Source organism: Amyelois transitella, chromosome 5 (assembly GCF_032362555.1).
Source record: "Amyelois transitella isolate CPQ chromosome 5, ilAmyTran1.1, whole genome shotgun sequence".
NCBI classification, from domain to species: domain Eukaryota; kingdom Metazoa; phylum Arthropoda; class Insecta; order Lepidoptera; family Pyralidae; genus Amyelois; species Amyelois transitella.
The window spans coordinates 10,683,524-10,706,562 of record NC_083508.1 but is presented as its reverse complement, the minus strand read 5'-3'; the positions used below and the strand labels follow the sequence as shown (position 1 = coordinate 10,706,562).

The following is a 23,039-nucleotide window of genomic DNA, read 5'->3' as shown; positions in this document are numbered from 1 at the left end:
AAAAATTGTCGCTACCATAAACAATTTCCTTCAAACTCAATTTCTAGTTTGTTGCACGTAATCTTTATTTACAATTTTCTTGAACATATTTATCATAAAAATTCTACATTTTCTTAAATTATGTAAACAAAATCCAACAGGTAATTAAATGGAACATGTCAGCATGCACCGAAGTTGTTTTGTGAAATGTTATCGGTGACAGTTTCAAATGGCGATTTGTCTCGTAAATACCAGGAAATGCTATGATTCAACATTGCGGCGTTTTCAATAACAAGTGTATTACATCGCCTGTGCATTGTTTTCAGTTGGAGACAGGGACCCGGTGGCTGTAAACTAGTAACACTGGGGTTATCTGTGGAAGGTCAACAAAAAATGTTGTGAGGGTATATTGTGTGTGGAGGAGGAAGTAAAGTTAAAAAAAAATGGTGCCTGATCCGAGCCCGTTTACGTGGGACTACTGGCAGACTACGCCAGCAGATTGTGTGGAGCTCACATGCCTGCTACCAAACTCTGTTTACATTCCCCTGAAAGTTACCTGGGATTCCACTCTTCAAGACATCAAGGAGGTAAACACTTCAGACCACTATAATAGTTTTCTAAGTTCTCGCATCATTTCCTGAAGAAAGCAGGTCGCTGTTGAATAATATTTACAGAGTTAAAATTTTTAGAAAGTAGATCACACTGTTTACATTGTAAACAATACAGTTGATCACTGCTTGTGTTTGTGCATTGATTTCCTAAATATATTTTGGTTTAAATTTCTTTCTCCTGGCATTAATCCTGGTTACATTCTCTCCTCTTTGGAGAGACAAGTGGGAAAAGTATATTGATCATGATACTGGATTTGTCTGTGTCCTATTAGTAAATGGAATACCCATCTTAATTTTTCTTTTGTAAGGATTTATGGGAGAATGCAGCCAATTTCCCCTTATTTGGCATGCTTCACGAAAGTTCCTGTTATGTATTCCAATTTGTCAACTCTCTGGCGGTGCTCGAAGTGATAGATGATGAGGGCAAAAGGCTAAGAGATGTGAAGCCAGTATGCGGAGTTCTTATGATCATAGAGAGGTCTGTGGACCGGCCTGGCGAGCATTTACTCAACACACAAATCAGTCATTTGATTGGAAAAGGTAAGTTCATATTATATATTGAATAAATGTACTAAGTGTGGGTGGCACCATATTACTAAAGAAATAGAAAACTATTTTATTATCTTTATTATAGTTACTGGTAAAGTCAAATTTATATTATCTTAGAAGCCTGTAATAGCACTAGTCATGATTTCAAAATAACAACAGGCTACACAACTATTTACATATTTACATACATACATATAATCACGTCTATATCCCTTGGGGGGTAGATGGAGCCAACAGTTTTGAGTAGACTGATATGCCACATTCAGCTGTTTGGCTTAGCAATAGAAGTGAGATTCAAATAGTGACAGGTTTCTAGCCCATCGCCTAAAAGAATCCCAATTTTATGAGCCTACCTGTTTGTCGCCTTTTACGACATCCATGGGAATGAGATGGAGTGGTCCTATTCTTTTTTCATTGGTGCCGGGAACCACACGGCACTGCTATTACTATGATTTGAATATAGCTACATGATGTGTGATTTAGTACAAATGATTATTATCCTTTTTTAGGTTTGAATGAATTCGATGGACTAAGAAGCATGGAGGTGAACGATTTTCGCGCCCAAATGCGAAACTTAGCTGAAGAAAGTTTAATGAAGAGAATGCAAAGTTCATGGTTGGAACGGTTAAAATATCAGTGCCCACCGAGACTAGCCGACCAGTCAGTGCCGACTGCACTTAGGAGTAAATTAAATAGGAATACATTTACGCTTACAACAAGATTTGCTAATTCAGAGGTATGTGTTTGGTTTTATGACATTTTTACCTTACGTATGATCATCATTTCATTCTTCTGGTGTCAGCCCTGGTCTTATCTGCCCTAGAGAAGAACTTCAACTTAGCAGTTTGTTACCCAGAGAACTGCAATGAAATAAAAATCATTGCTGTTCTTCAAGTTCTCAGTTTCAGATCAGATTTCCTAGATTTTTTTCAGTGATTCTTCAGATTAATTTCTTTGTGAAGGTGGTTGACATAATTAAAAATATTGTTTTTATTCAAAGAAATTTTATTTATAGTAGGTTAATGTGATTAATAGTTTTGAAGATCCATAATGTGTGACGGCCTCTGTGGCGCAGCGGTAATACGCTTGTCTGTGACACCGGGGGTCCCGGGTTCGAATGAACAAACAGATGGAGCTGTCTGGAGAAGTAATTAAAATACTTAGCTCCTTTTTTTGCAACTGCCTGCTAATATTTGTACCTAGTCAGGGCTAGTGTCGAGATGAGTTTTGAAGTTACAATGGTACATGCAAACAGCACATTGCCATCATCTATTGATGTGTTACATATGCATTTGCTTGCGTTTTGCGAAGGAGAAAAACCACTAAGCTTTTTTTGTTTTGATAATCTTGTAAAGAACCGCTAAACTTTTAGAACCTGTAGATGTAATACTTTTATATAGCAAATTTTTATAGACTTTGTGACTGAAGAAGGTGTGGTATTCAGAATCACCCAACTCTCTATATTTTTGGTTGGAACCTTATAATACAAAATGTGTATGTGGACGAAGCGAAAGAAATATGCAGAGATCGTGGCAAGTGGAAAGAGGTAGTCTCTGCCTACCCCTCCGGGAAAGAGGCGTGATTTTATGTATGTATGTATGTATGTATGTGTATGTTAAAAATAAAAACAGTATATATTTTATATTATTTTTATTACAACATCTAATTAATCTAATCAGCAGTCGACTCCTCATGCTGCTCTTCTTCTACAATTTCTTCTTCATCTTTCTCGCCTTCCTCGAGCCACTGCATCATTAGGTCCTTAGCCTCTGCCCTGCAATAAACATAAACTTCCATTTTACCCATCAATACAATGTATAAAACAAGTTCGTTTCACGTTGTCTGTCCCTATATACGAGGTATGTTTCAACATTTAAAACTACCCAACGTATTTTGTTGGCTTCTACAGATAGACTGGTTCAAGAGGAAGGTGTTATGTATGTAGTTATGAAGTAATATCGCGTGAAGACAACAAACAGACGAACAAACAAATAAACTTTCTTCCTTGCGGCACGTTAAGACTTATTAATATAAAGTGATCACAAATAACAAACCTTTCCTCAGGGGTGACCACTCCTTTGTTCAGCCTCTTCAGTTTAGGCAGGGCCGCCAACACTTCGATCCTAACTTCACTGTCCTCTTCCTCGTTCCCTGTATCGGCATTCTCGTCACCTGTGCCTCCCATGTACGGGCAGCCTTTCATAACTAAAGTTTCTAATCCATCGAGCATCTAAATAAATTTGTGATTATTAGTTCATTCCAAGTAATATACGCGTTGAGGGAATATTGTGATATGATTGGGAGAATGATTCGATGATTTGGTTATGTTGAGCGGGTGAATAAAAGCAGGTTTACTGAGAAAATACACGAGGCGAGTGAAAATGGAATCATTTGAAAGGGGAGACGTGGACGAAAATACTTATCTTCCATCAAATCGGAAGCGTTCTGGTGTAAGCTCAGGCTAAGAGAGCATCCCAAACTACGAACTTGCATGAAAAGATTATAGAATGTGTGTGAAGCAAATGACGTTAACAGGAATGGTAAGTGGAAAAAATTTGGCTCGGCCTACCCCTCCGAGAGGAATCGTTATAAGACATATGGCCCATTGCACTTATTAAATGTTCTTAAGTAATATCTTCCGTAAAATTGATATTTGTACGTGCATACCTTTAACTTCTTCACTTGCTTCAACGTAGCAACTTTGCAGTTCCTCAGATTTATATACTGAAGCTTTTTCTGCTCCGGTGAGAAGCCGTCTAACAATCTTATAGGATTATTGCGAACATGCAATATTCTCAAATTGTACAGGTTTTCCAACCCTACCAGGCTTGTTATCTTATTGCCGGCCAAATACAAGCTGTCTAAATTCGGGAAGTCCAAATTTGATACGTTTTGTATCAAATTGTTTCTAAAATCCAAGCATTTTATTGTTGGCATTTTGTTATCGAAAGCTATTTCTTTGATCTTGTTTTTGCCGACTTCCAAAGTGCACAATTCCGGTTGGTACACATCACGGACGTGTGTAAGTAGATTTTCATTCATAATGAGGACTTGGAGGTATTTCATGCTGCGCAGACCGGCTGATCGGGCCACGTTTTCGTCAGCGTGGATTAGCACAAGGAATGGTAGTTCCGTGAGGACCTGTAAGGCTTTAAGGTCTAGGCTGTTTCTGGAAAAGTCCACGAATTGTAAATGGCGAAACGTTTTTATAGCGCTTATGTCGGTTAGACCCATTCCTGTACACGACGCTTTCAAGTAGGTGAATCTGTAAATTTAAGGTTTAATACTTGTAAAATTTTATCTACGTCAATTTTTTTGGTTTCACTAAAGTCCCTTTCACTTCGTTGAAGTAATTGAAAGTTCTTCGTGTTATTATTTAAAAACGCAAAAAACTTTCGTATATCGTCGTATCGTATCATTATAAATATAGGGAATCATAATAATCTCTTACCCATCACCTTCAGCGACCTTCCCAAGCATGCTCAACCTGGTACTGATCTCGGACTTCTTCAGCACCCTCGATGGATACACGACTTCCGGTTCTATCTCTTCGACGCCCCACTCTCCCTCGCCCATCCACATCTCCCCTTCCATCCCCTCGTCTCCCATTCCTTCGGCTCCCACATCTGATGTTCCAGACGCTCCCGATGGTCCGCGCTGCCCTCTACCCCCTCTACCCCCTCTACCTCCTCCGCCACCCCTGCTTCCCCTGCCCCCCGGTCCCCCGGCTGCTCCACCTCTACCCTTCTGGCCACCTCTGGACTTTCGTGCTCCAGCGTCGCCTCGAACATCGTCCTGTTGCCCCCCTTCTGCGGCGCCCCCTCCATCCCGTACACTAACTTCATCATCATCATCTTTGGTCTTAAGATTGAAACGGGATTTCAACATGTTGTACGCAAATTAAACGTAGCAAACGAACACGTAGATCTATTTAACTTTGTCTTTTGATAAATTTGTCTTTTTTATTTGACACACTGTTTGAAAAGGATAAATTGTCATTTGACCGACTTTGACGTCTTTGTTTTTAATCACATACATTTATTACGAAAGAGAATATATAAGTACCTATTTAGTTTTATTTTGTGTAAGGGGGATTTGTTTTTGTAAAGATGTATTCGAAGAGTATGTCGAATTTTTCATAGCCTTGTCTTCCCCCAGATTTTCCCAGTCCAAGGCTCTAAAAATTACAAATGGTCTTTTAAAATTTCATCACTCCTATGAAGCTTTGACTCGATGTCACAAATGTCGTTTAGACTGTGGGTTTAGGTAATAATACTACAATGTACGCATGCCTTTAACCCCCAACGATCAATTACCAATTTTTCGAACTTGTTTTTTTTTTCAGGATTCCCAATCCCGATCGGTGCCCGTGACGCGGACGCCTCAGCAGCACATAGAGAAGGTCATGCACCCCCAGGTGTTGTCTCACAACTACGTGCTGAAAGTGATCGGGCGTGAGGAGTACCTGTTCGGGGACTACCCGCTGATCCAGTTCCAGTACGTCCAGGACATGCTCGCGAAGGACTCCGTGCCCGAAGTCATGCCCGTCAACGTCAACCAGCTGAGGTTTCTGGGTGAGGACGCTATTGTTGTCACAGAGAATCTGATTTAGGACAAGGTTTTGTCGTTCAGAAGCAGTTAAGCTGATCATGTTATTATGAGGCCAGTGTTAATAGGAAGGTTGCGAACGGAAGGTCGACCCCAATGTATCTTGATTTAATGCACGAACTCTTTCAAAGTCAGGCAGGTAGTATCCTTTACCGACGACCTTGAAACAAAAGAAGTATGCAGACATTGTAGTTAGTGAAAGAATAACTCTCTGCTGACTTAAAGAGGTGTAATCTTTTGTATGTATACTAAAATTTTCTCTTTAGAATTTATGCTAAGTTTGACATTCCTATTGCGGCATAGTCTCAGCGGCAGGTATCCGATCATGGGAAAAAACTTTGAAACATTTTGCTGACTTTTGCAAGTATTGCTTAATTAATATTTTATCGGTTACAGATACTCAAAACTTCTACATCCGCGAACAGAGGCGGTCTACCAACGAAAACCAGAACACGATAAGGAGGAGAGCCAACAAGTCTTCGTGGGATATAGACATGAACTACACGTGTGTAGTGCAGACTGTGGGAGGGCTTAACGTAGACCCGGGGCGGGAGGTAGGTCACCTTGTAGTATCTACACATTCGGAATATTATAAGGCCTATGAAAACCAAAAACCCCCTTAATTTCCGAGCACGTGGAAATTTCCGAAAATCACTGCCATAGTGCACCCATAGACTAAATACGGAATGCCAAATTTTAAATTAAATCAATATCAAATCTCTAGACTTTTTGGACTGCGTGTTGATATGTGGGCTGGCCCAGTTAGTTCGTTTCCTTTTATTGATATATACTAGAGATATACTAGAGATGAGATGCAAGCGCTCATGAAACTAAAAATCCAGCTTATTTTGGTGCCCGCGAGAATTTCGGAGAACTCCTCTTAGTGGTAGAGGTTTCCCGAAATTCCCTGAAATTTCTAGACCGCATAAGGAACCTAAACGCCAAATTATTACTTTTAAACTCAATAAAATAAAGCATATACATATATATTACAGCGCAAAAATTATGATTTTTATGTTCTCTTCAAAAGCTACAATAATACACACAATTTCAGGTGATATGTCAAGCTGGTATATTCCACGGTGGCAAGCCATTGTGCGAGGTGCAGAAAACTCGGCCGGCCTTCGTGACGTGCGCGGGAGACGCCAAATGGGAACAAGACTTGAGGTTCCCGATCAAAGTGAACGATATACCGCGTATGGCGAGACTATGCTTCGGAATATTCGAGATTGAAGCGAAGAATCTGAAGATTAAGAAGAAGGGGAAGGATGCGGCTAAGGTATGTATGCGAGGCATGTAAGTTGAACTAGGAATAGGACCGGAGTTTTCCGATCAAAGTGAATGATATACTGCGTATGGCGAGGTTATGCAACAGTCTTTTCAAAATTGAAGCGAATAATATGAACTGCTTGTTTATCTCTGAAATTAAATGTAATCTAGACAAAGACGTGTCAAGTCTAAGGTTCCTTACTGCGATTTTTTTATTATTTATATAGTTAAGACTAGCTGTAGCCGCGACTTCGTCCGCGTGGAATAGTTATTTTGGGCATCATTGAAGCCCTCTAGGATGAATAATTTTCCCCGTTTTTTTTTCACATATTCCATTATTTCTTTGCTCCTTATAATTGCAGCGTGATGTTATATAGCCTAAAGCCTCCTTCGACAAATGGTCTATTCAACGCAAAAATAATTTTTCAATTCGAACCAGCAGTTCTTGAGATTAGCGCGTTCAAACAAACAAACTCTTCAGCTTTACAATATTATTATAGATTATAGATTTAATTGACTTAATTTGATTGCAGGATCCAATCAACAAACTAGCGTGGGCGAACATAATGATATTCGACTACAAAGATCAACTCAGAACGGACAAAGTGACACTGTTCATGTCCACCCACGTGGCAGACGAAACTCAGGACGATCAGGTGTTACATCCGCTGGGAACTGTGTTCTCCAACTGTAAGACTGAGTCCGGGGCGGAGCTGCAAGTGAGGTTTTCAAAGTAAGTTTTACACGATAGATTTGACTGAACCTACCAATAGATTGTAGTGGCGCCATCTTACGGCCTTGATAGTATAGTATATTTACAAAATTTGACAAGGCATAATGTCTTGTCTCTCATAGGGTTTATTTAATGAAAATTTGAATGCGTTTGAATTAAATAGATCTGATGAGATTTTAGGTATTATACCCCCAAATAAGGCATATTCACAGCTAATGAATACCAGGTTAATAGAAAAGGGAAATTAAATATTAACAGAAGGTGTCGTGTAGTTTCGGCACTTTAGATTTTTTTCATAGGCGATTAAGGATAAATTTGGGATTATTCTTATAGGCGATGAGCTATAGCGACCTGTCACTATTTGAATTTCAATTTCATAATGAAGCCATATATCTGAACGCGGCCTTTCAGTCTTTCAAGACTATTGGCTCTGTCTTCCCCGCAAGGGATATAGACGGTCTATATAAATTATACTTAAGCTACAAAACACAATGTCGAAAGTTTATATTTTCACGGGAAATTGTTTTATTCCAGCTACGACTGCCAATACCCGATCCTGTTCCCGAAACAGGATGAAGTGAAAGCGTACGCGGAGACGGTCAAGACAGTGTCGCCCGATGACGTCATGGCGCGTCTGCACAGGAACTTTGAGAGGCTCAGTGCTACGGCCGAGAAGGACCCCATGTATGATATGCATGAACAGGACAAAAAGGACATTTGGGAGTTGAGGTAAGTTTATGGCAATAATTTTTTTTTAATAACTGATTAAAAAAAAATTAAATTTATATGATTAATTTTCTTAGTGAACAAATTTGGTGTTTATAATTTTGTTTTTAAAGCATTTATTAAGCAGCTCTCTGATTTATACTTTATCATATAAAAATTAATCTGGTATGTAGAATAGGCTGACTTAATCTAAAGGCATCATCTGTCAGTCTACAATTATGTTAAGAAAATAACTTTTGTATAGAATCTACCAGCATTCTCCGACAATTGTTTCTTCATGGACTGATGATTAAAAGGGTTTGCTTTTGAGTAATTCGCTGTCAGTATTGTTCTCCTAAAGACGTTTCAATTTTAAAAGTTCATTTTCGAAGTTTTTCAATTAATGTTGGAATTGAGATTCAAATAGTTGCTAGCCTATCGCCTAAACGAAGAGTTATCAGCCATTCACTTGATTGACTATTATTATTGTCTAGATTGCACATAGAAGATTAACATAAATCTTCGAAACACTTTGTTCCCAATTATTTGGGGGTGCCTTGGTTCTACGCTTAAATTCAAATTCAAATTTTTCATTCATTATTATAGGATACTTCATATCGCTTAATAATTATCAAAACTTATGGTTTCACAACATTTGGTTGACGTCAAATAAATTAATTAAAACTAAGTATACTGCCGCTTCCAAGGCGTCAGTGCAGAAGGAGCGGTAACAAACTGCACTGCAGCATTTTCTCAGTTCGAGACACTGAATTGTGTATTATGATTTCAGGAGTTTCTTCCAAACCGCCGCGCCGCAGCTGCTGCCGCGCCTCCTGTCGTGCGTGGAGTGGGGGGACCGCGCGGAGGCTGCGTCGGCGGCGCGGCTGCTGGCGGAGTGGCCGCGCGCCCTGCCAGTGGAATCCGCGCTCGAGCTCCTGGACTATGCGTTCGCGGACACAGCCGTGAGGAGTTTTGCGGTCAGCTGTTTGGAGAATATCAGGTGGGTACTTTTGATTTGGATTTTTTTAAACAACTTTTTTTTTACTTTACTTGGCTGTTGGGATTTTTTTTAAGTAGAATAAAAAAACTACTTGGCTGTTGCTTGTCTGACCGGCCAGATATAATACATTCAGTCAGAAAAGTATCGGGAATGGATTATTTATTTATGGTTCCAAATTCAAATTTTTGTTTTTTTTGTTGTTGTGAGATTGGCACAACTGTTTTCCATTTTGGCGCGGAGTTTGAGTTGCATCTGTTGTTTACATTAAATACAGTGCTATTTTTAGTTATATCATATCTAGTGTGTATTGCTAATTTCATAATGGATAAAAACATCGAACAAAGAGTTTGTCTTAAATTTTGCATTGCCAATGGAATATCGTGTTCGGAGTCACTGAAAATGTTACAGAAGGCTTACGGTGAATCGACTTTATCAAAAACTCGTGCTTATGAGTGGTACAAAGCGTTCAAAAGCGGTCGAGATGTGATGGAAGATTTGCCTCGCTCTGGTAGGCCATCAGCGTCTGCAACTGAAGTTAACATCGCAAAAGTGAAGGAAATAGTGACTGAAAATCCTCATTCAACTTTGAGAGAGATAGCCACCGAACTTTCTGTATCTCACGAGTCGATCCGTACCATTTTAACTAATAATTTGGGTATGAAACATGTTGCCGCTCGGCTAGTCCCAAAAGACCTGAATTTTTTTCAAAAACTCAATCGCATGAGAGTCGCTGAGGACATGCTAGAACGAGTCAATTCCGACCCAACATTCATGAAACGCATTGTTACTGGTGACGAGACGTGGGTTTACGAGTTTGACATGCAAACTAGTCAACAAGCTTCGGAGTGGCGCCTTCCAACTGAACCGAAACCGAAAAAACCACGCCAAAGTCGTTCAAAAGTCAAAGTCATGTTGACTGTTTTCTTTGACTATCGCGGTGTTGTGCACTCGGAATTCTTGCCGGAAGGTCAAACGGTAAATAAGGAATATTATTTGAGTGTTATGCGGCGTTTAAGAGAGCAAATCCGACGAAAAAGGCCAGATTTGTGGAAAGAAAATTCTTGGATTTTGCACCATGATAATGCACCTTCGCACAAAGCCATCATTGTGAACGAATTTTTAACCAAACACTCAACAAATACCATCGAGCAACCACCATATTCACCAGATATGGCTCCAGCCGACTTTTTTCTTTTTCCTAAACTCAAATTACCACTTCGTGGCACCCGTTTTCAATCGGTAGAAGACATAAAAGAGAATTCGCGGCGAGAACTGACCTCAATTCCGGAAACAGCGTTTAAAAAATGTTTTGATGATTGGATTATTCGTTGGCGTAAGTGTATCGTTTCTAAAGGAGCATATTTTGAAGGTGATAAAATAAATTTGGATGAATAACAAACAGTTTGTGTATTATTGATCTTTTCCTGCTACTTTCTTGACAGAGTAGTATGTATATTCAAAAGATTGTTTTTTACGAAAAAATAGACATTTACTTACAGTGTGTCGTGCCGTGTGGCAGCGGTTCAAAAAAGAATAGGACCACTCCATCTCTTTCTTATGGTTGTCGTAAAAGGCGACTAAAGAATAGGCTTACAAACTTGGGATTCTTTATTTTAGGCGATGGGCTAGCAACCTGTCACTATTTCAATCTCAATTCTATCATTAAGCCAAATAGCTGAGCGTGGCCTTTCAGTCTTTTCAAGACTAGTGGCTCTGTCTACCCCGCTAGGGATATAGACGTGATCATATGTATGTATGTAGACATTTACTGTCTCCGCGAAAAGCACGAGACTGTTTTCATTTTATTTCTTTTTATTTCATTCCACAGTGACGACGACCTCCTTCTATACCTTCTTCAGCTAGTTCAAGCCTTGAAACACGAGTCTTACCTGATGTGCGATTTGTCCGTGTTCCTCCTACGGCGAGCCTTCAAGAATATGGTCATCGGACACTACCTGTTTTGGCATTTACGGTAAATATTCTATACTCATTTCTATCATTAAGCCAACATGCTGAACATGGCCTATCAGTTTTTTCAAGACTGTTGGCTCTGTGTACACCGCAAGGAATATAGACGTGGTTATATGTATATATGTATGTCGTCTATACTTGAATGCTGGTGGAGACCGGTAAAGTGCCCGATTGATAAATTTTCTGGAGAGGCGTATGTTCAAATCTCTCCTCGGACATGCATTTATTACTTTTTTCTGAGTAATGTACATTAGTTTGAGTGTCAACCGAAGTTCTTACGGCGCTGGAAAACTGCACATTTAAGCTGACTGAATGTGTAATCATGCTCCAATGCGTATTTCGACGAGAGTCGCTCCGTGCAGTTTTTTCAAGGCTCTGTCTATCTTGTATGCAGAAAAAGAAAAAAAATACGTTTCGTTTTTTTTTGTCATCAGATCTGAAATGAACATGCAATCTGTAGCCGTGCGGTTTGGGTTGCTGCTAGAGGCGTACTGTCGCGGATGTCAGGAGCACATCAATATATTGCTGAGGCAAATTGAGTGCTTGGACAAACTCAAATGTAAGTGTTTTGGTTCTTTTTATATTTCAGAGCCAAAAATCGTTAATTTGAGATATTAAAAAAAAATATAACTAATATATAATTTATTTATTTATTTATTGTGACAAAAACGGTTTACACCTATTACAATTATCACACTTTACAATTTGAAACACAGGTATATCATATTAAGTTAACCATATTAAATCATATAAAAAATTTGAATACGCCGTGTGGTTCCCTGCACCAATACAAAAAAGAATAGGACCACTCCATCTCTTTCCCATGGATGTCGTAAAGGCGACTAAGCTAAATAGCTGAACGTGGCCATTAAGTCCTTTCAAGACTTTTGGCTCTGTCTACCCCGCAAGGGATATAGACGTGACCATATGTATGTATTTATTTTTATAATATTTATATATATATATATATACGGGACAAATACATATATGTATGTATATATATATGATAGATTTTTATAATATATATATGTGTATATATATATTATATATGATATATATATGTATATAAATATCAGACTTCATGTTCCTCCTATACCAAACGCCAATTTCATATGTAAGTACCTAATATTTTCATTCCAGGGGTTAGTCAAAACGTTAGAAAAATGAAGGAAATAGGCAAAGCGAAGAAATATCTACAAGAGCAGCTTCAACAACAGCACTGTGTAGACATATTGAAGGACTTCGTATCTCCTCTCAACCCTAGTTACGTGTGTAAGAAAGTCAGGTAAGTCATTTACTAGTCTATAACTAAAGAAGTACATACATACATATATAAAATCACGCCTCTTTCCCGGAGGGTAGGCAGAGACTACTAAAGAAGTAACACAGGTGATACAGTGAATTGATTTTAGCCTTTGATAAAAAAAAATTATTCTATTCCGTGTGGTTACCGGCACGAATATAAAAATTAATATGACCTCTCTAGGACAGGCACATTAGTAGCTCGAACTTAACCAAAATCTTACAAGATGCTTCTATAGTTAAAATGGCAATTTTCTACCGGCACTGGCGTATCATAGACAAGTGTACCTAAACCATAAAATAAATCCAGTTATAACGATTTATGAGTTCTCAGTTCTCACCATTTATGGATACTGTATAAAAAGGCCCATAACAAAAAAATAATTGAAACATTTAATTCTTAAAGTCAAATAGCTGAACGTGGCCTATTAGTCTTTTAAAGACCATCGTCCGACCGAAGAAGTCTCTGTTTACCCCGCAAGGGATATAGACGTGACTGTACGTGAATCATTTCCAGGCCGGAAGTGTGCCGCGTGATGGACAGCAAGATGCGCCCGCTGATGGTGACGTTCGAGAACGTGGACCCGTACGGCGCCGACATCCGCATCATCCTGAAGATAGGGGACGACCTGCGGCAGGACATGTTCACCTTGCAGATGTTGCGCATCATGGACAGACTGTGGAAGAGTCACGGATACGATTTTAGGTGGGTTGTTTTTTATAGCTGGAGATCTAGGAGAAACTATAATATTACAGTAAGAATGGATCGGTTGTGGAAGAGTCACGGCTACGACTTTAGGTGGGTTGTTTTTTTATAGCTGGAGATTTAGGAGAAACTATAATCTTACAGTAAGAATGAATCGGTTGTGGAAGAGTCACGGCTACGACTTTAGGTGGGTTGTTTTTTTTTTTATAGCTGGAGATCTAGGAGAAACTATAATCTTACAGTAAGAATGGACCGCTTGTGGAAGAGTCACGGCTACGACTTTAGGTGGGTTGTTTTTTTTTATAGCTGGAGATCTAGGAGAAACTATAATCTTACAGTAAGAATGAATCGGTTGTGGAAGAGTCACGGATATGACTTTAGGTCGGTAATTTTTTTTATAGGGGAAGATCTTGAAGGGAAGCAGAGACTTTAATCTTTCAGTAAGCATCATGGATCTACCGTGGAAGAAACACGGATATATGACTTCAGATTAGTGTTTTTCCTTTCTCGATGGGGTGGATGGGGGGCATAGACTACACGATGGCATGCTTCATACACATTCATAAGTCTTTTGATATAACCTCGTCAATAAGACTAGGTGAGATCCCTTCAGAAGAATGCGACTAAGGAATAGGCTTTTAAAACTGGGATTCCTCTTGTAGGCAATGGGGCAACCAGTCACTATTTGTATTTCAATACTATCATTAAGCCAAACAGCTGAACTTACCCTTTCAGTTTTTCAACTGTTGTCTGTAGACAGTGCGTCTACCTCGCAAGGGATATAGACGTGGACTATGTGTATGTAAACTAAAATACCTCTTTCAGATTGAGCCTTTACAACTGCATATCGATGGAGAACGAAGTCGGTATGATCGAGGTGGTGGAAGACGCCAAAACGATCGCTCATATACAGAAGAACAACGCGCCTTTCAACGCGGCGTCCACCATCAAACGGGGTAGTTTGCTGCGTGAGTACTTCTGTTCTCTTTTTTTAAGCCCCCTTCAAAAAAAGGTGGTTCTCAGTTTCACCTGTATATATGTTTGTTTGTTCGCGATTATTAGGTTTTTAGAAAAATTATTGTTACACTTAAGAAAAGGTTTTAGAAACTCGAGACTTTAAAAAGGAGGATATCGATCTGAGGCTTTACAAAAGTTATTTCATTATCGCATAGTATGACTTTTTAAAATTATCCAGAGTGGCTGAAGAAGAAGGCAGAGGAAGCCCAAGAGCACCACAACGAGGCTTTCAACAAGGCAGTGGACGAGTTCACCATGAGCTGTGCCGGGTACTGTGTGGCCACGTATGTGCTGGGCATCGCGGACAGACACCCGGACAATATTATGCTGAAGAAGAACGGACAGGTGACTATGTCATGGTTACTTTTTAATTTGTCTTCTTCCTCCTGGTGTTTTGCCTCTTTGGAGAGAAGTCCGGAGTGACCATGATACCAGATTAGGTCAGTAAGGTTACTTTTTTATCAGTGCAGTAAAAATATTGGAGCTCTAGCTACACTTTTTTCATTATGCGAACGTGGGAAAACGCGCGACTGACTAAGAAAATTGAAATCATATGCACTCGTCTAGTGTTGCTATTCTGCTCTCACCCATATCTCTATCCCTGTCGTTTCACTTCGCGAGTTAGTAATAAATTTCTGGGCGTCGAAACAATGTCTTGTACTGGTGAGCTCTATAGTTCAACATGAGCTGTCCCGGATACAGTGCTATATATCTATACTAATATTATAAAGCTGAAGAGTTTGTTTGTTTGAACGCGCTAATCTCAGGAACTACTGGTCCGAATGAAAAATTAGGTCGAATAGACCCATTTATCGAGGAAGGCTTTAGGCTATATAACATCACGCTGCAACTATAATCAAAGAAATAATGGAAAATGTAAAAAAACGGGGATAATCATTCATCCTTGAGGGCTTCAATGATGTCCAAAATAACTATTCCACGCGGACGAAGTTGCGAGCACAGCTAGTAAATAATTAAAACACATCGGATAAGTCGCGGGCAACATCTAATATCAATTCAAACGTTTCTTACAGCTATTCCACATAGACTTCGGCCATTTTCTCGGTCACTTCAAACACAAGTACGGCATCAAAAGGGAACGGGTGCCGTTTGTGCTAACGCACGACTTCATACACGTCATCAATAAGGGCCAACGCGGCACCGGGGACAACGAGCCTTTGGAGTTCAAGATTTTCAGGGAACACTGTGAGACGGTGAGGTCATTTCTTTCATACAAGAGTGAAAATGATTTTATATTTTGAAATAATTATAATTAATTTCAGAGGTTGCACTAAATTGATTCTGACTGACCGTCTGTCTGTCTGTACAATAAATTTAGGAGGAGTATTTAAGGAATTAGAAGTCGGCCGTTAAGTATATATTTAGGTATGCAGAAGAGTTGAAAATAAAATACATTTTGTTTTCGATGTATCAGCAGCTAATTTAGTACGGAAAACGAAAATTCTAAATTTATGCTTTTCGCATGGTAGACGCCTTCCATAATACTATTTCCTTCTATTCGTTTTTTAACTAGCCTATTTGAGTACTTCATTCGTTATTTTTTTATTGGCAGGCCTTCAAGATCCTCCGCAAGCACGGGCACCTGATCCTGTCGCTGTTCTCCATGATGATGTCCACCGGCCTCCAGGAGCTCAGCTCCGAGAAGGACTTGCAGTACCTCAGGGAGACTCTCGTGAGTCAAGTCGGATTTAGCCATTAAATACTAATATACAAAAATTCAGACTGAACACATTTTATAATCTATTCTTCGACGGATGATGTAAATGTCTTAATTGGAAGTATAGAGAAGGTACATGACGATTAACTCATTAATTCTTTGTCTACGTTCACAGTCATCAGGTTGAACAGTCAAGGTGACACAATACATTCTTGTCTGGTGGGGGTTTTCAATAATAATAGTAATCTATTTATGGCAGCCATATCACTTTTAAATTTTTGACTTTTATTATGCTTAGATCAACATATGTGCCAGATTTTGCACCTGTGTTCTAAGTTGATGTAGTAATTAGTATTAGTCGAACGTCCAAGAATGAAATTACTGATTTATATACATTTGTTTTACAAATATTTAAGAACACCATTAAGCCAAACTTTATTGTCACAGGTGATGAACCTGTCCGAAGAAGAAGCGATGGCCCACTTCAGATGGAAGTTCGACGACGCCATAAAGAATTCCTGGACCACTTCGATCAACTGGGCTTTCCACAACATAGACAAGAACAACTGACAGTGGCCCGTCGGCCGGCGCCTTAAGAGACAGGCGCCGAAACACGCGCCGCAGACTTTGTAAACCTTAACATCATGGGTGTAAGGATCATTTTTGTACTGCCAACATCGGTATGTCAAAACTTTGATATAGAGTATATTGTTTTACACATATTCCGCATAATACCATTTTACGCAGACATTGAAAATTTAACGTCGAGGGTTAAATAAATTTACGACTAAACGTTGTAGATTCTTACGCTAGGGTTCAAAGATATAGAACGTAAACTCAAAAATCGATCGGTACTAACGACAATTGTTATGTTAAAACTTCGATTTAATAAATACACTGTGTTTTATCTAGGTAAAGAATAGCTCGAAGTGTAAAGCTTACAGCTTACATCGGAACAATGAAAGTTCTTTACCCGAGTTTTTGCCCCAGGGTGTAGAGTATATTATGTATTCCTTATAATATTGCTTTACGCAAAAAATACGAATTCGTAACGGTGAAAGCGTAGTCTTATTGTACTAACTACGTCAGTTATGTAAGATTTCAGCAAAATACTCTTTTAAGGAGACTTTATGACGTAACACAATAAAGCAAGAACCGCCTTAAGAGGCAGAGCAAATTTTACACACTAACTTCAAGGGTGTATGGTTCATTTTTGAACGGTCTACACTTCAGTAACTTTTTTACGGGATAAAGTGAGACCTTAAATTGCAAAAAATGAAAATTATCGGGCATAGAAACATTTTTAAGCAGTCATTGTAGACTTTAAACATCAAAGCTTGAATATTGTTCTGCATACTTCAGTATCTTTAATTTTCTTTAAAATAATTTGTGTTCTTCGCAAATATTATAAATTCTTACCACAACGCGTGTTATTAGTACTGGACGATTGGTATGTAAAAAATTAAAATACGCTATTTTTAGTCAGATGTCGCTAAAAGTATTAACGTTTAAACATAGTGAAACCTTTGTAAGTTTATATTGAACACCTGAAGTAGAAATTACAACACTCTACTTAAATTTACAACAAAGTTAACCCAAAATCGTACCGAATTTACGCCGATGACAAAATGTGTGGGGAATACAAAAGTGGTGTTCTTGTCCACATTTTTTGAAAATAAGATTAAAAAAAAAATTGCATAATAATGTGGGCTATGCCTGCTTTTTTTTTTAAAATTGAACAATATTTTTTTTTATTACATACTATGTATATTTTGTTACTGGCCGGATACGAACCAGTTTTGGAAAATCTTAATGTGGATGGGACAGGATAGTTTAGTAAGACTGATAGTTAAATACTAACAAGGAGGTTGGCTTATCGCGGCGCCATTTTTTAATCCAATTTTGTTTCGTTTTAAGAATATTCTTGATTCTGAGTGATGGCCTTGCAAAATATCATCATAGAAAGAATTACTTCATCTTAACGAAACGAAGGTCAGGATTTGATTGTAACGCTATTATAATTGTATAGCGAAGCATAAGATACCCATTACAAACTTATGTTTGTAAGTATAACATGTTAAGTTTTGATTTCAAAGTTATAACAAATATTACTTACGCATCGAAAACGAGATAAAGAAACTTAACCGCAACAATGACCCAAACGTTCGCAATGCGTTTGCGAGAAATCAACCAATCGCAGTACTCCATTTGCAAACGTAACCTGATTGGTCAATTATCGTTTTTCGGATTCGAAATAATTTCGTTTTTCTTATTAAACTCTTCTATAAAAAGAATAATGGATATGTTTCTTATAATAATTTCGGTTGCTGAATTCTTTTTGATGTATCGATATTTACATGATGTTTTATAGGTAGGCGACGGCCGTAAATGGCTGTGATAGAATATGAAGAAATATCAAGAAACATGATAAATTTAGGAACTTAAACCCATATTATTAATTTAGTCCGATCTTTAAACCCGTTCTGGGTTATATGGGTCTTCTGGGTGTTTGTGTATTAGGTATGCTGTAACGAAGTAGTGTAATGAGTTATATGAATAATTTGTAATTTTATATATCGCATAGTCAGGCTAAAATATTTGCACGAATAAATGTCCTTAGAAAATTTATATAATAAACTAAATGAGATGTTTTATTTATGATTGGGTAAAATTACGGAGTGACCGTTTTTCGTTCAAATATTTTATGGGCGATTTAAGGGATATTAATTTATGAACAGGTAATTAATTATGGTAGGTTAAGATTTCGAATGAAGGAATAGAGAACGGAGATGAAAGGGCCGCCGCTACCGAAGTTCATCGCGTTAAGTAAAACACATATATAAACTTAAAACGTTCTATTCCTTACAGAGTTTGATGTCCGATTACGCTAAAGAAAATGGAGAGCTGTCATTGGTCGATTTCGTAACAATGCATTAAACTGTTGACAGTATTGTGAACCTAGTATCTAGCATTGAAATGCGCCATAGCGAAATATACAATTCATATAGTAATAATGTGACAATGTTAAGCATTACATACATTCAATATATGTATGAAATGAATGTTGCCACTGCGTGAATATTATTTACTTCTCTTGGATCATTGAAATGAAATCCTTGCAATAATTTGAAATGGCAATACTCACGTGAAAGCTTACATAGTTACCTATTTAATGGGGATGTAAGCATAAAAACGTGAATAGAAAAAAAATGTTCTCATTATTCAGTGGATTATTACTTGATTGATATGTAAATAGTTTTATTTTCGTTTCATCTTATTTTTTTATTCCACAAAAGCATAACTTGGTCTCTGTGAATTTATTTAGTTATTTCATACCAAATTCACCTCTGGGATTGACATTTTCGTAGTATTCTATCGACGTACAGTCTCGATTCAAACAAGTCCAATCACATAATTACTAATTAATGACCTTATCTAAACGATAACATAGTAAGGCATTCGCAATACTGATCGTTTTAGTAAAACTGGTTTCTTTTAACTATTTAAATAATGATACACTAACGCGATTCGGCATTTTTGGAGGCTTAGTCTGCTTGGTAAAAAATACTTATGCTTCAACTAACTTCACCTTGCAACTTTAAAGAAAAACCTAGAAATATTGTACTAATGTCTTTTTCAACTTAAAAAAACAGGTAGAAAAGATGATTTAGAAAAATTTAAGCTTTTAAACTACACCCAATAATACAACAGTCGATATCGATATAGTACGAAACCACACTTTTTATTAGGTATTAAATGAATTAAATTTATAAAAAATATATCACAGTCGGATTCTCAGCTAGGTGAACCCAATGATTCTTACTGTGGTTGTTGTATAAAGGTTGCGCAACTTTCCCTACGATGGTATCTCGGAGACCCGAGGGCCGCTGTGTTGGAATTTTTATAGCGCATTAATGTGACATACTTGTTAATAGCAGTTTACGCAATCAGCATGAATTTTGTCTTCAAAACTTAGCTTTGTCTGATTATTGTGTCCTTTATTTTAATTTTGTTTAATGCATCATTTCTAAGGCCAGCTTTTTAAATACGTGAATTGCATTGACTAATATATGTTTACTAAACATTGGTAGTTTACAGACAACAAATATTAAAAAAATATTGATCAGTAAAATGTAGTTTATGTTAAGAGAAGATACTAGAAACAATCTCCACATGCGATCGCTATGAAATCTTTCTATGAAGACTTTCAGCCAATAAAAGACAGTGACGATGGCGAGCAATTCACACACATCAGAAAGACTTTCCTACCGATGGTCGATCTGTGTAGGACAAAATGGATTATATGTACTGAGTAGTAGAAAAAGTTTCTTGAATAAAAAATTATGTATAAAGTTTTTTTCTACAAAAAGACTTATCAAAATATTTTACCTTAACTTCAGTACTTAAATGGATTTTAGATGAAAAATACATGCTGGGCGTGACGCAAATATGTTAAGGATTTCAAATAAATGTTACAATAGATGATATCTGGCGCAGAAACTTTGTGGACTATAAGTTCGAACGTTCTTTTGGTGAGTCTTTGTCCAGTGAAATCAGATATATTGATTAAAAGCAGGATGTGACTTATATGCTGCCATCTGGTGACCAAATTTGGTGAATTACCGATTTCTATGGTGGAATACCCTCATTTTTGGAAATGTCCGAGTGTGAATATAGTTTACAATTTTTAGCTGTATCTAGATTAACAAACAGGTAGGAACATTAAGCCTTTAACAGGTTACTTGCCAAAATGTATACAAGTGTTTCTTTTGCTCCGATTGAAGTTTGTAGATATTGTTTACTGTATAAAAAAAACATATTGGACGCCTTTAATTAAGGACCTAAAGAATCTTAAAACAGCCCCATACAAACTGGAAGTTGGCCATATCGCCATTGTTATCGTCGTAATCCTAGCATTTTTGATTGCAACGCGCGTTTGAAATCGAGAAGTAAGGTTACTCCTGGATTTTAAGGCACCTCCGCCTGAAACCGGATTATTGATGCACTATTGGTTTGTCTTCAACATTCGACCTTCTGTCGCTTTGTACGAATATAACGTAAATAGAGTCGTAAAACAATTTCTTTATTTTTTATTAGACAAGCTCTTTAGATATATAAATGCGAAAACATGTAATTGGTCATTTGTTTCTTACTGGATTGTATATTTAGATTTGTAAGACTGTATGTTTTCCGAATAAAATAAAATAAAATAAATAAAATAAAATTTTCCGGTAATTCAACATTGCCGGAAGCCACGCCTCTATTACTTATTCTATTAATATGTATGTAATATAAGCTCGCCATGCGGTTGCGGCTGGCTTATCAGACCAGATTATCCAGGTCATTCGGCTGTCACCGGTGACACTTCACTAAGTAAGCCGCAATGCACCTATGACTAACGGTCAATCAATGATATTCTGGTCATAAATTCCGGGAACCCTTAGTTTTACCACAAATATTGATGTTATATACATTTCACAGAAATAATTGTCTTATATTTTGTCGACATCTACATCGATAACGCGATTCCCGACTCGAATTAATTTTAGTTCGGATATTTACTATTTTTTTGTCCAATTAAAGCAAAATAATAAGGCGAATTTAAAATCAAATCTGTACCAAGTGAAACTAATATAATACCTGAGTTACCTTTAAAACAGCTTTGCTACTTGGCAGGAAGTGAACTTTTAAGCAAAGAAGGCGTTTGGGAAAATTCTAGTGACAAAACACCTTCCAGGTCACGTATTTTTTATATATATTTTAAAGTAAACAATATCTATGAATAGTCCGTAACTACACACTGCCAACAGAGATAAACGTTAGACTGACAGTTCATTTTAATTATCAATAGACATAAGTTGATTGTATAAGTGCATAAGTTTATGATATGCGCTTTCCCTCTAGCTGATTCACGTAGGTTATTCATAATATGCTCGGAGTTTGTGGACTACACAATATTATAGTTTAATCTAGCTTAAAAGCATACATGAGTTTATTCAGTCGTTAAAGAACCCATATTGAAAATATTGATTCAATAATTAGAAACAATCGAAAGCAACTTTTTTCATATGTTTTGGCTAATATAATCGACTCGTTTGTATGTGAATTTCAGTAGTTTTTCGTCATTTTAATTTGAAATGAATGAACATTCGTCAAATTGATTAGTTTCAACGTTCAATACTTGAAAGTGTTTGATGAAATCACTCATCGTAATGCCTTATTAAGGTACAAGACTAACTTATTTACCTTGTTAACCTCATGCATACCACCGATACGAGTTTTTGGGTGGGTATCAAATTCGTACTATTTGTTTGCTTTTTATGCGAAAATATTTGATCAACATTCAAATAATAAAAGTATAAACTACTATTACTTATTATTAGACAGTGATTGTTATGTAATATTATTTAAGAAAGAGGATACAAGTCACGTAGACTATTCTCTACTACGAAATCATACTGAAAACTTCTCACTTTTGATTTTAAATTTATTTTCTTTGTACATATATAACTACTCTTAATATAAGGTCCTACTTCATATTCTACACACGTTCGTAGGTATTATAAATTATAATGATTTTCATAATGTATGTTTACTTTTGTGTTCCAACTAGCGTCTTAATATTATAATGGATTTCTCTTTAATTAAGTCAATTTTATAGATGAATAAAATTGGAGTTATCGTATAATATAACAAAATGCCACGTATAAATATTATTGTATCTTTTCATTACATACAGCGCAAGTTTAATGTACCTATTTGCCTTGACATTTTACATAAAAATTTAGTACTAATATTTTATACGAAGCTAAAGTAATGTTGGTTTTAATTCCAGAGAATAGTATAGTTATATAACGAGTCTGAAGTCTCTAATTCTAATAAGTTTTTTATTTTAATTCTGTTTCTAATCG

The 23,039-nt window shown here is 37.2% G+C and overlaps 1 protein-coding gene across 1 annotated transcript; it reads left to right on the top strand.

Annotated features, from left to right (window-relative positions):
* On the top strand, window positions 1–21,212 carry LOC106134518 (phosphatidylinositol 4,5-bisphosphate 3-kinase catalytic subunit delta isoform). The gene is made up of 19 exons (XM_013334597.2): window positions 1–140; window positions 306–566; window positions 899–1,130; window positions 1,649–1,875; window positions 5,485–5,713; window positions 6,144–6,301; window positions 6,802–7,026; window positions 7,550–7,749; window positions 8,284–8,478; window positions 9,245–9,454; window positions 11,283–11,426; window positions 11,860–11,984; window positions 12,566–12,710; window positions 13,245–13,433; window positions 14,259–14,401; window positions 14,629–14,795; window positions 15,485–15,664; window positions 16,024–16,143; window positions 16,576–21,212. Exons 2-19 carry the CDS (start codon window positions 423–425, stop codon window positions 16,696–16,698), a joined length of 3,156 nt encoding a protein of 1,051 aa, XP_013190051.2. The 5' UTR covers window positions 1–140; window positions 306–422; the 3' UTR covers window positions 16,699–21,212.
* The last annotated feature ends 1,827 nt before the right edge of the window (window positions 21,213–23,039 follow it).

What these genes read in the sequence shown, in the direction of transcription:
- LOC106134518 (XM_013334597.2), top strand. Translation starts at nt 423, where the DNA reads ATGGTGCCTGATCCGAGCCCGTTTACGTGGGACTACTGGCAGACTACG. An exon ending in AGTCACGGATACGATTTTAG is followed by an intron (nt 13,434 to 14,258) that starts GTGGGTTGTTTT and finishes TACCTCTTTCAG; the next exon opens with ATTGAGCCTTTACAACTGCA. An exon ending in CAAACGGGGTAGTTTGCTGC is followed by an intron (nt 14,402 to 14,628) that starts GTGAGTACTTCT and finishes AAAATTATCCAG; the next exon opens with AGTGGCTGAAGAAGAAGGCA.